This window comes from Clinocottus analis, unplaced genomic scaffold (assembly GCF_023055335.1).
Source record: "Clinocottus analis isolate CAN_PGR_092001 unplaced genomic scaffold, fCliAna1.0.p SCAF_22, whole genome shotgun sequence".
Classification (NCBI taxonomy): Eukaryota; Metazoa; Chordata; class Actinopteri; order Perciformes; family Cottidae; genus Clinocottus; species Clinocottus analis.
In genome coordinates this window covers 7,805,728-7,822,500 of record NW_027175954.1, presented here as the reverse complement: position 1 = coordinate 7,822,500, position 16,773 = coordinate 7,805,728, and the positions used below count along the sequence as shown (strand labels likewise).

Sequence of the window (16,773 nt, the reverse complement as noted above, 5' to 3'; positions counted from 1 at the left end):
CAGCAGGTCAATTGAACAGATCCCAGGAATGATTGATAGTTAAAACATTTTGAGGGATCCCCCAAAAGGATACAGAGTGAAAAGATGCTGAGGATTACAATTGTGCAATTGCTGGTTTCTTCTGCACATCAGGAGCCTCTCAATTATTCCCCACAGTCAATAATCACTCTTTTGAGCCATGGGAAATGGTCTAGCACATGACATGACTCAAATATAGTATGGTAGGAATTAGGTATGCTGTGCACACATACAAACACACACTCCCATACAAAAGTACATCCCATTAGTTATTGAGAAACAGATATGTACTGTAGGCCTTATGTAACAAACCTAAGCTTCTGAAATGGACAAAAACAACACAATGGAATCTGCTACTTAGACTGCTGCTAAGTTGATCGGATAATGCTGATTTAGCTTCTATTAGGCAAGTGCAGCTCTCTGGGGTCTGTGGAGAAGCTTAGTCAATGGCTACAGACCGGGTGAAAAACAGCAACTTCAGATATATTGTATAGATGATGGGCCTTTTTTTTACACTGGGGCTATTTAGAAGATGAATTAATTTGTCTTAAAAACAGAAATACATCTTGCAATTAGGTTTAGATTAGCATTAGTTGTCATATAATTTGATAAAAGTATTATATCATTCACATGTTCACATGACAAGTTAGTCATTACCTGAGTGTGGAAGTTCATATGTGCGTGTAGTTGTGAGTATGAGACATTCAGATAACCCTCCATTACATTCCACACTCAGCTCACGCTTGAGAAAGTCAGCAAATCGTGCTGATTGCTCCAGCAAGTGAAGGTAATGTACCCAGTGTTGGCTTATTGCAACCTGCTGATAGCATTGTGCTCATCGCGGCCAATTGACTTTATGGACTTCCGAGGTTTGCAGAGACTGATAAGGCTTAGATTCCCGCGTCTTCGCTTTTTCACAGTTGTTAGCCTGCACTTCTGCAATTTTAAACTGACCTCCTTAACAATGTTGGCAGGATGGGGTACAGAAAAACAAACATCCTATAAAAGTATCACGTCTTTAGTGTCTTCGCTTACACACCTGTTTGACTAACATGACATCCAAATCCCACTATGGATTTCATTCATGCGTGTGAGTGTGTGCGTACTGCAAGGCACGCAAACCATCTGGGCCATACTCATATCACAACAACATATCAGTGTACTTTCCCTCTCTGTCTCTCTGCTATACCTGTGATAAGGGGGCAATACACAGACTGTAACCTGGATATGAGGGAAAATGTCCTGAAGGGTGGAGGTGGAGGGGAAGGGGGTGGAGAAGGAAAAACAATGGAGTTCTCATACCTCAGGAAGCAAAGCCTTGCCAAATTCCCCCTCTTTCAAACATGTGTGCAGCGTGCCAGGAGTGTGTACCTACATCTAACTCCACAGAACAGAGGCAACAGAGGGTTACCTGCCAACACGCTGGCCCAGAAATTAATACAGGGGAGGTGAAAAACAGGAGGAGTGGGGGGAGAGGGGGAGAGGGCGTTCTGGGTGACTTCAACCTGTGTATATAAACAATATATGAGAGTCTATTATCAAAATGTCTGTAAATAAAACATTGCACCATGCTCTTTATAGTGCGGCCAAAAATGTGTTTGTATGCTGAAGCCTGTATGTGAGGGTGTGCTCGAGTGTGATTGTAATTGTGTGTGAGTCCCTTTGACGTGACCATCTGCTTGGGGTCTCACTCTGCTCTCAAACATACACTCCCTCACCCTTACTGTCTGTCCTACTTTTAAAGGCTCCATTCCAACCACCTGATACCTTTGCACCTTGTGTATGTGTGTGCACCAGTTCATTCAGGAACTAATGTTTCCAGTAAGATATCAGGCAAACAGACACATCACAATTAATTCAAACTCAAATATTCCGAAGTTAGTTTATCCAAACAATCCACATCTCATGTTCACTAGACAATCTCTCACCCAAACGAGGGCAATAAACTAGCCAGGAAGTGACAGAGCCTGCTGAGCCAGGACTGATTTATTAGCCTGGGGACAGCGTGGGCATTTCCCAACATCCACTCTGGGAGATTTAAGCTTTGTTTATACTCGTGCTTGGCGCCATAGCATGAGCTTCCACAGACGTGCAAGAGGCCTTTATACTCTACCCGCTGCACTATTCTCCGAAACAACAGAGGGCGAACAAAAAAATTTCAAACCAAAAAAAGAACTTTGAGGAAGCAAAAAGACAACGAGCGTAAACCATATATCTGTCAATAGACTGGAGGTGTGAATGGCAAAACGTTCATAAATCAACATCCACAATGCAGAGGAAAGATTTTAATTATCTGTAAACTCACTCATGCATATGGACTACTGTATTGGCTTTGTACAAGCCCTGTAAAGAAACAACTGAAGTGTTGCATAAATGATAAAGAAACGAAGGTTGAATATCCTGGAAACAATTTGATTTGACTGGCAACATATATACTGAAATGATGCTTTTAAACAGCTCCTGCTTCTAAAGCATCCACAAACAAATGGGCCTTCTTTGTATAATCCCCAAACATGTAAATGCTGTTTTTATCAGTGAACTAATTGGGACTTTACAATCCCCTGGTTACACATGAAAGAACTTACTGGATCACTTCAGATGAAGCAGAGGTTCAGAAGAGTTAAAAATGAGAATCAGGAGAAGAAGGGACGTACATGTTCCCTCTTGAAGAAGGGAAAAGTACGCTGTAGCAAAATAGAGCAAAAAATATTCTGGTCACTTTTAAGAAAACGACCATGTTTTTTTGTTTTTTTAATTTGTACAGGCAAAATTAATAAATATGTTATTTTACGATGTTATGTCCTGTGTCAACATTCATTGCTGCTGCATGGAAATTGTGTGGTTTTAATTTGCAAAATAAAAATTAAAAATGATCTTGCACATGGAATCTAAAATTCATTGTCTACAGTACATGCAATTACTCATTAGCCAGGTAACCTATGAAAAGAAAAAGCATTATGACCTATTTTACTATATGACATGATACATGATGCAACTTGGGTGATGAAACACCAATTCCCGGAAAAATAAAGCTGAAGTAAGAATGACACATGCCCTCATACAGCTTCTTTCTTTGGAATAGGGGGAGACTTTGCTTGTAATTGGGAGTTCAGCAAGTTGACTTCCTGTAATAAATCTCCCTCCATGCAATGTTTTCCTGTTCAGGGCACCATAGATGCCCAGAAAAAGTCTCAAAGACTCCCAAAGAATATAAGAGGTTTCTGAGCTTTCACTTAAGTAAATTGGGGATATCGGAGATCAGAAATACATTGTTTTTTTTGTATAAATGTATCTTTTGAGCAAGTGAGACACTTATTGTCGAAATATGTTAACATTAGTTCTGAATGCAAAGAGGCCCGCAACAAAACAATGTCTGTTACACTTTTTTCAAACTTTTTGGAACTCTAAAATATCCAGTATATCCATGTGTGGCATCAAGCATATTATGCTTATTGGAAGCAATTATTTGCGTGTACAGCTGAGTTGTAAGTGTGACATGTAAAAGGAATGAACTCCATCCAACATGTACAGTAACAGTACCACATGAAGTGTGGCGAATGGGAGGGGAGAGGAGGGGCTGACTGGGGGGAGGTGTTGAGGCTGGCGTAGACTGACGGGTGAGGCCAGGAATGTGACCTTGCACAAGCACAGCAACTCCTGTGCTGTGTATGGAGGGGTGACAAAAAAGTTGTTTAAGACGACAATCAAAAAGCAGGACAGAGTAACGAAAAACAAAAAAAATCAGCTATGACTCCACGCTAAAGAAGCTTTAATACATGTGTCAATGCATCTTGTCAGATAACAGCAATGTCTTTAAAGGACATGTTGCTGCAGGGTATAAATAAGGGGAAAGTAGCCCGAGTCATAAAAGAGGACAGCAAGTCATTCTATCTGAATGTTGAAACTGATTTCACTGTGACGTTATCTAAAATACGTAGGACTTGGTGTGGAAATGTGTTGAGGCCTGTGGGAGTCATAAAGGTCAATCACAAGATGTGTGGATGAAAAGGGATTCTCAGACACCATCTGTACCGAAAGGAATTTGTTAGTTGTTTACCCTAGTAACCAAGTCCGTCACTATTCCTCACAATCACTTCTTTGTATCAATTTTTTTCATGTTAAATATTACATAATATAAAATACTCTTGTTTTTTTTTTTTTTAGTAAGAGTCCGATAAAAAGATTACTGCTCTCAATTATGCCAGATGAATATGAAGCTGGAGCCAGCAGAAGATGGTCTTAGCTTAGCATAAAGACTGAAAGCAAGGGGAAACAGCTAGCTTAACTTGGATCATATATTCTACATTTTTGTTTGTTTATGGTTTTAACAATGAAGATCTGTTTATTATGCAAATTAAGAGGTGCTGGTAGGCCTTTCTGCATTGCTTTGTACGAGGCAGGCTGGCAGTTTACCCGTTTTCATGCTACGCTATGCTACTCAACTGCTGACTCTAACTCCATTGTTAATGATATTGAAATCATCATCAAGAAAAAAATATATTTTGTATTTCAAAAAATGAACTTTAAAAGTGAAGTGACTTTAAAATAAACGATTTCCTTTCGGCACACAGATTGGTGTTGTTTTTATTATCAAAGTGCATAATAATAGGGAGATAAATACTGGAATCCTCAGAGGTCTCCATGTGTATTGGACCAGTAAAAACACAGCTGCATTTAGAAACACAGCTGCATTTAGAATCAACTTTAAATACCAGTCAAATGTATTTGTCACTGGATTTCCAAGAAGGGAAGGATGGTGACGAGAAGGGAAACAAGGGATGAAAAGAGAGAAGGAAACAAAAAAAAGAGGCAGACAGACAGAAACGATGAGACAAGTTAATCACAGGAACGACCAAGCGCTCCCTCCCTATAGGACTCCACTGAGGGTGCTAAACCACTTCCTCTTTCCTTAGTTATCCTTTCCTTTCCTCCACCTACAAGCAAGATAAGTGCTGTAGTAGACCACGAGGCTATGAATCCAGGTAAAAGGTCAGGCTTAATGCTGCTGCTGGTGTTTTGAAGCCCATCATTGTGTTCTGTTTATGTATTCTCACTGGTTTATATTTAGATCAGGAAGGCAAAGCATGGTGCCTCTAACCTCTGGAATCCTGTACGATCAAGGAGAAAACATATAGACCCTCCTAGAGGTGATCTCCCTCCAGCCAGCTGACACCCCATTTAGGCTTTTGTTGAAATAAGTAGATATTGTATCAAAAACTCCTCATTTAAACTTCATCAATCAGCTGTTCATCATCCATTGTGACACTTTAAGTGTGAAGTGTGAGGAATAAGTGGAAACAGGATGTCTGACAAAAGTTCAGCTCAAAACGGCATGCGAGAAATAGAGATTTGAATAGTTTGAAACTATGTTATTTTTTAAGGAGATATTCAACGGTAATGTTTAGCCAATTTTGGCAACCCTAAGCCATACCTTCAAGGGCTTTTTCCTGTTTTAATTTCCATCGCCTATAGGAACTGCTGAAGTGACGTAAGCCAGTCGGCGCCGCAAGCATTTTTAGCTTTTTTTTTGCAATATAAGAATAAATTAACAACTCGGTTATATGCCACAATCATATACATACAACTAGCCAAATACCTAAAAGTCTGGTTGCAATCTTAGTTTAATAGCCCTCTTCGGGCTAAATGCATGGATTTCACGTGTTCTTAATCCATGTTTTCTTAGAGTTGTTTTTGTGTTGTTTGTTTATAACATGGCTAACTGTTAAAATTGCCGTTTGCCTTTGCTGCATTGGCTCATGTCTTGACCAATCAACATACACTTATGTTATTCATGGATCCTCTTGTGATGTGAGAGTACCTACTCTGATACAAGAATCCTTCTTAGTTTTTGCGGTGTAGACACAATACAAAGTTTTTTTCAGTACTATATGTTCTTAGATCTATGAAAAGTTCCACAAGCCTGAAAATACCAAATCTGTAATCAATAAGAAACGCCAGTGACTGAGCTCATGCATAGTTCAGTCATAACCGCTCAGCATAGGACATCTCAAGAGAAAAATAAACCACAACTAAAAAGATGGTAAAAGTCAACCCTTTATTTTAAGCACCACAGAGCAGAGCATTTCAGCATGATATGAATCCCGTTCCTCTCTGACCTCATAATCTGTCCTTCTCTGTCCTTCACCCAAACAAGGTAAACCTATTAACTTCCTGGATCAGAGGATGTGAGGTCACAGCGAAACAAGCTGCCTCTGAAGATAAGCACTGGATGATTTAAAGTCTTGTGTTTCTCATCAAACACAAACTACCTATATATTAATCAGCCTACATTTTACAGTACATGTGCTTATTGAAGAGACACTAAACTGAATAACAAATGGATTATGTTGTCTTTCTCAAAGCTTTTTTCTATGAAACAAAGTAGACATTAGTTTCCACTTTTGCCTCATGGATTTCTCCATTGTCCATCTGTTTCCTGACTATTAACTGCCATGATATGTGGCATGCTTTTGCCACAATAGACCCGAGAAGGCAGATATTGAGCTCAGCTATTGAGCTTGGCTAGCAAATATTTATGTTTAGAATATCAAAAATCATGTTCATATTGTATGAACACAGACAATACTGTTCATTATTTAAAAACCAATAGGCAGACAGCACAAAGTTGATTTCTTTTGGGTTTACTGTAAATCCCATTTTAGTGCTTTTTGAGTTTGATTTCAATAACAAAACAAATGCGTCATATTTCTGCTCACTTCACATGCATCATATCCTAGATTGTTCCCAAATAATGAGAAGATCCTAATCATCTCCAGATGCTTGGTATGGAATAAGTCATATCATTGCCATTGTAGTGCAGTTGCACTCTGCATGCCCCATGGAGCACAAGGCTCAAACTATACAGCATTACATGAGCCCCATAAAAAACACATCTAAACAACAGATTGTCAGTTGTACAAGCACATCCTCTTTGCGCACAGGAAAGCTGTGACACTGACCGCGCACCAAGGTACACCCAGTGCCGCAGGGAGGTCATCAACTGAGTAATTTCGAAGCCTGAGCTGTGGAAACGTCTTGTTGATCACTGGTGTGCTTCTGTTGTCACAGAGATAGTAAAATTAACCATGAATGGGGTTTCTTTCATGGCAGTGCAGCAGGAGCCTTGAGGGCATGGTGTGTGATGTAACACTGTCACAAATGCGCTATTCCCTTGGGCTCAAACGGTGGAGATACAGAGGGTGCTTTGAAGTGTCACAATGAACACTGGGCTTTGTGTTTCATCAAGCCCCCCAAATCTTCGCCAATTCCCAATTGTAGCCCTACCCCCTCCCCTCCAGAGTCCTGGGTTCCATCACACGGACCCAGAGATGGAGGTTACATAACTTGCTTCCACGAAATCAGACTTTTTAAATGAAGAAAAATGACCAAGGACGTTTGACCCCTTTGAAGTTGGCACTGTGCACTATTGCAAGCTTGAGCCTCCTTGTAAAAAAAGTTTAGAGAGTGTCTTTTGCCAAAAGGTGGTGCTCACACACACACACACACACACACACACACACACACACACACACACACAGCAGCAGTGCCTGACAGCTTCTGCACATTTCCAATGAAAGGTTTCAGCAAGAGCCGATAATTAGAGTGAGAGACAGAGCGAGAGAGAGTGAGGACTCCCAGCAGACTTTGAGACAGCGGGGGGAGAAAGGGAGGGGTATGAAAGCCTCGTCCCCACGTCGAACCACCTCTCTGGTATTGTTTACCAGCGGACCAACGACACAGGGGGGTGTTTAATGAACACTGCTCCCCTGCCAGGTGTCTGAAAGTGGGTCTGGTCATCCATAGATCCCTGATGACCCTATGCATTACCGGCAGACTGCTGACAGAGGCCGGAACCAGGGCGAAGAGGCTAGTCACTACACATCAAGTTTGTTCTGATCGATTCATAAACTGTGCAAAAAGGATGACGGCAAGCTTTTCAAAGTAATAAAATTGCACGTCAATACAGACTTTTCTTCAGGAGGAAGTCAGATAAGGACTGATTGAAAAGGCATGTGTGTAAGGGTGTGCATTTGGATAGATTTACATATTTCAGTCTTTTAGCTGTCTATTCTTAGTTAATTTCTATACCAGATACTCTCTTTGATCACAGAAACATCTTATCCGGAAGGAAAGTAAGACATGAGGGCTAAAAGTAAATAAATGCAGGTCAAAAGTTTTTGGCATCATTCACGACATCCAGTCTGGTTCTTATCTTAGAAAGGCGACTGACTTGATGGTTTTGTAGATGAGTCTAGAATCTTATCTACATTCACATCCAGTGTCTCATAAAAACAGAGCTGGTCCCCCTCCACTGCCTCCCTCCTTGCTTTCTCGCCCCATGTTGTGAATACCAGACAAGATTATTAATCAGAAATGTGCCATCTCTTCACATGACACTAGACCAGACCTGGACCAGATCAAACGCAGACAAACACTTTTTCCAAACATGCCACAAAATTGTGGGAAAAAATAAATCTAACAAAACACAACCTAATATTTTGAGTCTCAAGGTCTGTGAGTTCACTGAACACATGAAAGTGAAAAAGAAACAGAGGACTCACCAGCTTGTTCTGTCTCAGGAATGGTAGATGTGCTCTGGGAAAGAGAATAGAAAAAAAGTACAGTTAAAAAGCAGTAGCTTCAGTAGTACAGTTGCTTCATCATTATTCAAACTCATTCAGTAAAATCCCTTGATCGAATGTGTTTTGTGCATTCAATTCACAAAGAGCATATTGATGGGAAACATCAAATAATAGTATCCATGTAGTGCTATGATGCGGTTAGCTCCAATTCCTTTACATTTTCTACCTCCCAATCGATGGACATCTTCAGATCTACGAGCAAATATAACATCATCAAAAGGCAGAGCATGCGGTGCACTGTCCTCTGGATCAATGTTGGGCCAGCCCTTATGGAGGTAGTCTGCAGAGACAATACTGATCAGATTATCATCATTCTGCGCACATACTATGTCCTTCTTTGGCTTTGTTGTGGGTTTTAAACAACACAACAGATTTGAAACAGGGTTGATGGTAAACATAGAGCATTTCAAAGTGATTACTTTAATGTGTGTGTGTGTGTGTGTGTGTGTGTGTGTGTGTGTGTGTGTGTGTGTGTGTGTGTGTGTGTGTGTGCGTGTGCGTGTGTATGTGTGTGTGTGTGTGTGTGTGTATGTGTAGGACAACAGTCAATAGGAATGCGGAGGTCTTTCCTGCCTATGACTTTTGACCTCAGGTTCCTTGGCTGACCTCCACACCCTGACCTATTTTAATTCACACTCCTCTGGAACAGATCAGACAGCAAAAGGAGAATAGGATACATACTCAATACAATTCATCCATTTGGTCCAAATAACCTTTGGTGTGCAAATGTGTCAATTTTTCTGCTGATATTTCTATTGCCTCTTCCTCTGGTATTTTTTTCCCTTCAGGCCTAATTAAAGTGATTTCACTGTGTCCTGCTGTGACTACTTTAAAGCCTGTTTACCCTTTAGCACCTACTTACACAACAGATCCAGGACAGCCAAAGCCACACTGATTATCATCTTAAAGGAACAGTTTGACATTATGAAAAATATGCCTACCTCTGTCCTATGGTTACAAAATATGATTGCCAACTACTCTAAAGCTCACAAATTAGTTTGTAGTACAGGCTATATCTTTCTTTAATTGTACTGGGGATGTGTGTCAGATTTCTTGACTGGGAGAAGTAATTACTGAAGTCTCCTCTGGTTGCCTGACAACGTCACAGGGACGAAAGACTGTGGGATGTGAGTTCTCCCGACCCAAGAAATAGTCCGACAGCTGGTAACCGCTCCATCGATCTACCCGTCAGCTGAAGATTTGCTTATGCCTCTGTTTCTCAGCTGCATTATTTTCACTGCATCTAACAGTTACAGTGAGTGTATTTTACACAATCTTCCTTAAAAATAGTCCACTGTGACGACACATTTAACTTTACAAATAGGAGTAATGTGAAGTTTTGTAGATTTTGGGGTTTTCTCCTTTGACTCACTTTCTGTGGCGGATGAACAGATAAAAATGTAAGATCGTAAGTTTCATTATTGTTCATTCTGACTTTACACAATCAGACTGAAGAGCGTGTCACAATATGAGAGGAAATGATTCAATAAAAAGCAACAATGTGACTAGGGGCCATTCCTCTTACAATTATCAAAAGAGTTATTATATTTTATGATGCACCAACACTAATGTGACAGTCGAGTGAGAGTATATACAATACCCACTCTCATATGTGTTTTTGCTAACTTGTTGCTTCATTACCGCTGGATAAAGTGTTATCTTGGTCCCGATCAGTCTTACTCTGATTCTTCAGGAGCTGCAAACCTAATCTAAAAGTCACTAGAGGTCTGTCTGTCGAGGTGTGTGTGTGTGTGTGTGTGTGTGTGTGTGTGTGTGTGTGTGTGTGTGTGTGTGTGTGTATACAAGTGTGTGAAAACTTTGAGCACAATGTGTGGGCAAAAACAGCATTTGATCACTTTCTGGGTCAAGTTTCAAACACAGAGTGAGTAAAGTTCCCCTGTGAACAAATAGCTTTACAATTTATTGCTGATTAATGACCTAAAAAGACACAAGCCACCGCCAAAGATCCTTCTCACTCCTCAGTCACTAAATCACTGGCACAAACAGAACAACAACAGTGAGGTGAAATCAGTGATGGATTTATATTCAGTGCTGTTTCAGCTGTTGAACTCCGGAGTAATATTAGCTCTGCTTTTTCAGCTAGAGAAGTGTCCTCGCAGCATTCCCTGGTGTGCAAAATGCTGCAGACAGTGTGAACCTGTTTAGTTTTTGCCTATTTATCAATTGCATATAAACTTCCTCCGTTGGCAAACAGGTGGCATTTGCACCATTTTCTATTCTTTTCTAACTATTGTGTATTTTTCTCATTGTCAATCGTATGAAAAACAGCATTGAATTGATCCTACTAACAAGTGTGTCTTTTTTTTTTCACAAACCTTTCAAACTGTGGTGTATTTGAGTCAATGACACATGCACCCCCTGCTGCTGTACTCATTAGCTTGATCCGCTGATGGAAACAGTCCATTAAAATGCCATATTCACTTCTGTTTGAGTAACATTTGCTGAAAACTACTGTTTTAAGACATTATTATCGAGTCTTTCCTAAAAGTGAAACTTTATATTTTTGAGCTGATTAACATTTTAAGTGGGAATGAATGGGCTTTGGGTTGGGCGGTGGCAAGGATTGTTAAGAATCAAGACAGATGGAGTAACACATTGCATGATAAAGATTTTCAAAGGATTGGATACATATCAGATTAGCCCTATATATTAGTCTTATCCTTCAATTCCACTGCTATGCATGTCACATGTGTGCGTGTTGATTGTGCGAAAGGTTCACCATGGTAAACAGTAGCAGTGGTGTTAAAATGAGAAAACAAAATGAATAACTTTCTGTATAATAATCAGGAATTTGCAGACAGAATGGCCTTGAATAATTGAATCAATATGGGAGGTCTATGTGGCTTCTCTGCTCAACACTAACAAGACATTTCAGTTCACCAGTGTGCGCCCTTCCTATTGTGTAAACACCCCACCACGGGTTCCTGTCAATGACCCATGAAGTCACTTACACACAGTGTAAATCTCACCTTCACACAATGCTGTGTTTTCCCTCATAATAGCAATTACACTTGAATAAAGGTGAGTGAAAGACCACCGAGCCTAACAAGAATGTGAATGAATGGGTACCAGCAAGTACCAGTGTTTTCACAGCACCATGCTCGCATATTTTCCCAATGTTTGCCTGCGTTCCCCCCTGGCATGCCACAGTGCAGGTTGTCCGGGCCGTGTCAGGTGTCCACTGGGGAGCTGTAGGGTGCACAGCACACAAGCGTCAGCTGCCTCATTTACTGCCACTAATTTACTGGAAGTGGGTTTTGTGGGGGGCACAGGGAGTATGGTATGTGTTTGCTTTACACATGTCTCTGTGTGTGTGTGTGTGTGTGTGTGTGTGTGTGTGTGTGTGTGTGTGTGTGTCGTGGCTTGCAAGCATGTGTGACTGCAAGATTAACTGCAGGAGGGTCATTATAGTCATTATTGTAGCGGGAAGCTAGCTTTTACAACACATGATTTAGGTTTAATAATAATTTGACAATTACCAAAAGAAAAAGTTAAATTGTTGTAAAAGTGTTGAAACTGACATATATACTGGTGATTAACAGTCTAAAAGCAATAGTTTGATGAACAAAATATTTAATAAAACCCCTGACAAGCCGGGTTTCCTTGTTTTTGTTCTCTCGCTGACTTGTACATCATATTTTTCCTTTTCTTTGTTGAAGCCACATGATCTATACATGGCTACACTATGATCAAAACCAAGACTCCATGATAACACATCAAATAAAAATGGTCTTGCTCCCCATTTTAGACAATTTTTTATATAATAATGTTATAAATAATGTTCTGAGGTTTTGAACAAAGTCCGACCGCACATCATGATTTTGTCTGTGCTTATTCACTGGAGTTTTAAATCAGGAAGTATTTGTTCAAATGATATATAAAGAAAATATGAAGTTGACCAAATATTTAGTGTCAGCTTTTGGTACTTCATAAATATACTCACTACTACTTTTGTTACATTGGTTGGTACCAAATAAAAAGCCTTGAGGTCCAATATACACACAATATTTAGTTTTTCAGTAATAGCTCTGTTGTGTACAGCTGTTTTCACATGTTTTTCTGTGTGAGGGAGTTAGTCAGAGATGTGAAGCAAACCATTGGCATGTGGCTCTTGCACAACAAATCCGAGCAGTCCACCATGCCACTCACAACCCCACGCCACCCTCTCACCCCCAGCCTCCCTCCTGCACTGCAGCTGCAGAGTGTGTGTGTGTGTGTGTGTGTGTGTGTGTGTGTGTGCGTGTGTGTGTGTGTGTGCGTGTGTGTGTGTGTGTGTGTGTGTGTGTGTGTGTGCGTGCGTGTGTGTGTGTGTGTGTGTGACCACCCATGGTCTGGGCTGACCAAGGATTAGGGGGCTCAGGCTAACCCAAACCTTTTTCTCCACCACTTAACGCAAATGGCTAAATTGGTGCAGATGGCTTATGGTCAGGTAAGCTTGCGGCTCCGTCACTGAGCATATAAGGTAACTGTGTGTGATAGAGGGAACAGAGACATTGTGTGTGTGTTTGAGTATATGTGTCTGTGAGTGCATGCGCACGTCTGTCGAGGGCCTTTGGAGATGTTATCTGGGGCTCATTTCTGGTTTTTGACTGGCATGAATGTGCTCTTTCTGCCCTGCACTTATAAAAGAATGTATTCTCTATGCTACGTCGACCCCTGAGTGCACGTGTGCAGGGAAACGTGGGAAACAATTTCATTTTGGTCTTCTACTTAAGGGAAAGACCAATCCCCCCACTCCTCATACTTTCTCCCCCGCATTCCCTTTCCACATTAAATAGTTTCCATATGCCATGCTTGAAGTGTGTCAACAGGAAGTGATGCGATGACTTGGTGTAATCATGCGTTGGAACGTTTCGCGCAGAAGATGTATATTAGCGTCCAGATGTTGGATTTAACAGCTATTTTGAAAGAAAACAAGTCCAGATGAAATCTAGTGACATTTGAAAAGTGTCTCAGTAATGTCTACTGACTTGTATGACGCTAAAAGCCCAGGTGAAATCACTTTCAGTCTCTAATTGGACTTAGTACTTTGGAGGCTAATGATTTTACCGCACACACACACACACACACACACACACACACACACACACACACACACACACACACACACACACACACACACCTACACACACACACACACACACCGCCAGCTGAGGACTCGTTCTCTCACTCACCCTTAAGTGGTGAGGCATGTTCTGTGTGGGGTGATGTTGGTTGACAGATGGTGAGAAAAGAGGATATGCGTGCACACACACAGACAGATACATACACACATTTGCCTTTGTTTACGAGAGTAAGCCAAAGCAACAGGCTTCTGGTTTCAGGTCGTGTCTGGTGGGATTTAGTGCTAGGCCCCTGGAGCATATACGATGAACTGTTGACTGGCCCTTGGAATTCAACAGAATAACACTTAATTTGTCCAAGCATAAGACTATTCTTTCAAAACAGCAAACCAACTGATAATAACCAAATTTAGATCATCTCCTATCCATAAATCAAAACGGTTCATTTTATTAATTTGTAAATTTCAATGAGGTGTATCTTTATGAGTATGCAGACTATAACTCTTTTTCAAGATAAATTTTAAAAAAAAATTCAGCCAATAAATACATTGGATGGTACTTTAAGTGTCTATTTGTGAATCATGCATCAAAATGCTTCACCTGCATTGTTAAAAAAAAATTATCAATAGATTAAAATATTAACTCAATAAGTCAATAAATCGAATGGCTTTATTGGCATGTTGTAACATTATACATATTGCAAAGTACAGTATAAGTCACTATGAGATAAACCAAACATAATTTCAGCATTGAAATTGTAATGTTCACATGTTTGATAGTTAAACGCATCAAAGGGTCTTCAACAAACAAATCCATGATCAACATCCAGGAAGGATGTTGATCATGGATTTGTTTCTTTTTCATTTGTTCCTTTCAATTATAGTTGAATTAAGTGACAGCATCAACTCCAGTGGTTTTTGTAAATGCAAAATGATAAGTTTGGAAATGGATAACAAAACACATGAGACTGTTTTATTCACATTATCAATGATGTTATGTTGTGTATGTATGTTGTAACGTATGTATGTATGCATGTATGTATGTATGTATGTATGTATGTATATATGTATAGGTGTATAGGTGAAGGTGTGTGTGTGTGTGTGTGTGTGTGTGTGTGTGTGTGTGTGTGTGTGTGTGTGTGTGTGTGTGTGTGTGTGTGTGTGTACGTGCGTGTGTGTGTCCATTGGATCACACAATACACAATCGTACTTCTTCTCCGCAACAATCAAACAGCTTATCTGTTCTGAGCATGCTCCCCGCCATCACCCTCTTTCTTTCTTTGTGGCACATCATGCTGCTCCGATGCCCAAAAAGTATTATGTTAACAACTGGATTGTAAACTTGGCCTCTGTCTTTTTCACACGGTAGCAATAATGCAGGACAGAGGTGTAAAGTGAGAGACTCCTGAGATTAAATGCCCTTGCAGCAACATTTGGTATTTTATTGTATCAATATGTTTCGAGGAAAGCTTTTTTATCCGTTCTGTTATGTGATCAAAGTTTCTCATTTTGGGCTTAATTATTTTCTAATTTTTTCATTTAATCGTTTTGTAAATAAAATATAAAATACAGTTTTTAGTTTGGGGATTTCATTCGTTTAAATTCAAGATACATTTTCACTATTCAATAATACAAACATAATTATAACCATATTAATTGATAAAACACTGAACACAGCTTTACTAATTTGTCTAAAAATAAATACAATTTATTGGGAGCCCACTCAAATATAAAAACTACCAACACCACTGCAATATTCTACTCCTCCCTTATTATATTGATTAAGAGACAAAATGTGTCACCTGTTCCCGCTCACCACGTTGAATTTGTGGCTTATGGAGTCAAAAGGGATAAGTCTTATGATCCCAACTGCACCCACAATGCTAGCCCGTGGATTAGCCACTGACATTTTTGGGAGAAAGCAGAGAGTGGGTTAACAACACAGAGGGATTAGACAGTCCTCTGTAGAAGACTCTGGTGGCCCCATAGTAGTTTGATGGCAGACATCCAGCTTATTGACTTACCAGAAGGACCAGTGAGTGAGACCTTGCTGGGTCACAGAAAGTTTGGTGACATTTACTAAAGAACGCACACTCTTGAGTGTCTGCTGTAGAGGGCTCTGCATTCATCTTGTCAATAAAAGCATTGACTGTTGGGTAACTGGATATCTTCCTCGAAATGAATAACAAATCCCTTCCATAAGTAGGCCACATGCCCTGCTTTAACATTGTAGCTGAGGGCAAAGATAAGTAGGTGTATATTGGCTGAGGTAATGCTACTTCAAGGCAAACATGAATGAAAATACACATTCAAAACAAAACTGTGAACACATGCTCAAAAGAATGTTACAATTAAAAGCCTCAATTATAAGCCTGAATCAGCGCAGTTGCACCTGGTTGTACAATAAATTCCTGTGTACATGTTTGAGCATCTCTGAGAGTGCATCCAGTTTGTTTGTTCATTCTGTGATTTATGGCGGGTCATTATCAGCGGGCTGCAGGGGTGTTTCCAGATGCCTACATTATCCAGTCATCCTTAACATTTGCTGTCAACAAGCGCATCATCCTGCTACTATTCCCTTCACTTTTTACTGTCTCCTTTATGTCACAGATGTAGGTTACGCACCATTGACTGTTAGCATCAAACCGTGCAGGGTGATGTTTTTATGGTGAATAAAAAACTATGATTCATTTAAGTTTTTTAATGTATCACAAAACCCATGAAGCCAATACATCCCACTGGGGATTGAGCTGATGTGATTTATGTGATTTGAGAGTATGTTGTCATCAAAACAAACAGAGTGAGTTGTCATTGAGCATGCGGTGAACAGATTTATGTGACGTTTGATTTCCACAAAGATGCTAAAACAGAAAACGTTCTGTATTTTGTGAAACAATTAAGGATAGCATAGCTCAAAGGCATTTAGAGAAAATGTTCAGTATGCTCATTGAGTCAGGTTGATACATGTGGACAAATTTCATGATGCCATGTTTTGAATCCCAAATTAGCAACAACAAAAAAAGCGAGAAC

At 40.1% G+C, this 16,773-nt stretch overlaps 1 protein-coding gene across 3 annotated transcripts in view; it reads right to left on the bottom strand.

Annotated features, from left to right (window-relative positions):
* The window catches only part of dlc1 (DLC1 Rho GTPase activating protein), a 74,409-nt gene that overhangs the window by 45,159 nt on the left and 12,477 nt on the right, over positions 1-16,773 (bottom strand). For all 3 annotated transcript variants that reach the window (XM_068588912.1, XM_068588915.1, XM_068588914.1), the window contains one exon: positions 8,580-8,613. In XM_068588912.1, the coding sequence (XP_068445013.1) occupies positions 8,580-8,613 (34 nt within the window). The remainder of the gene's footprint in view (positions 1-8,579; positions 8,614-16,773) is intronic.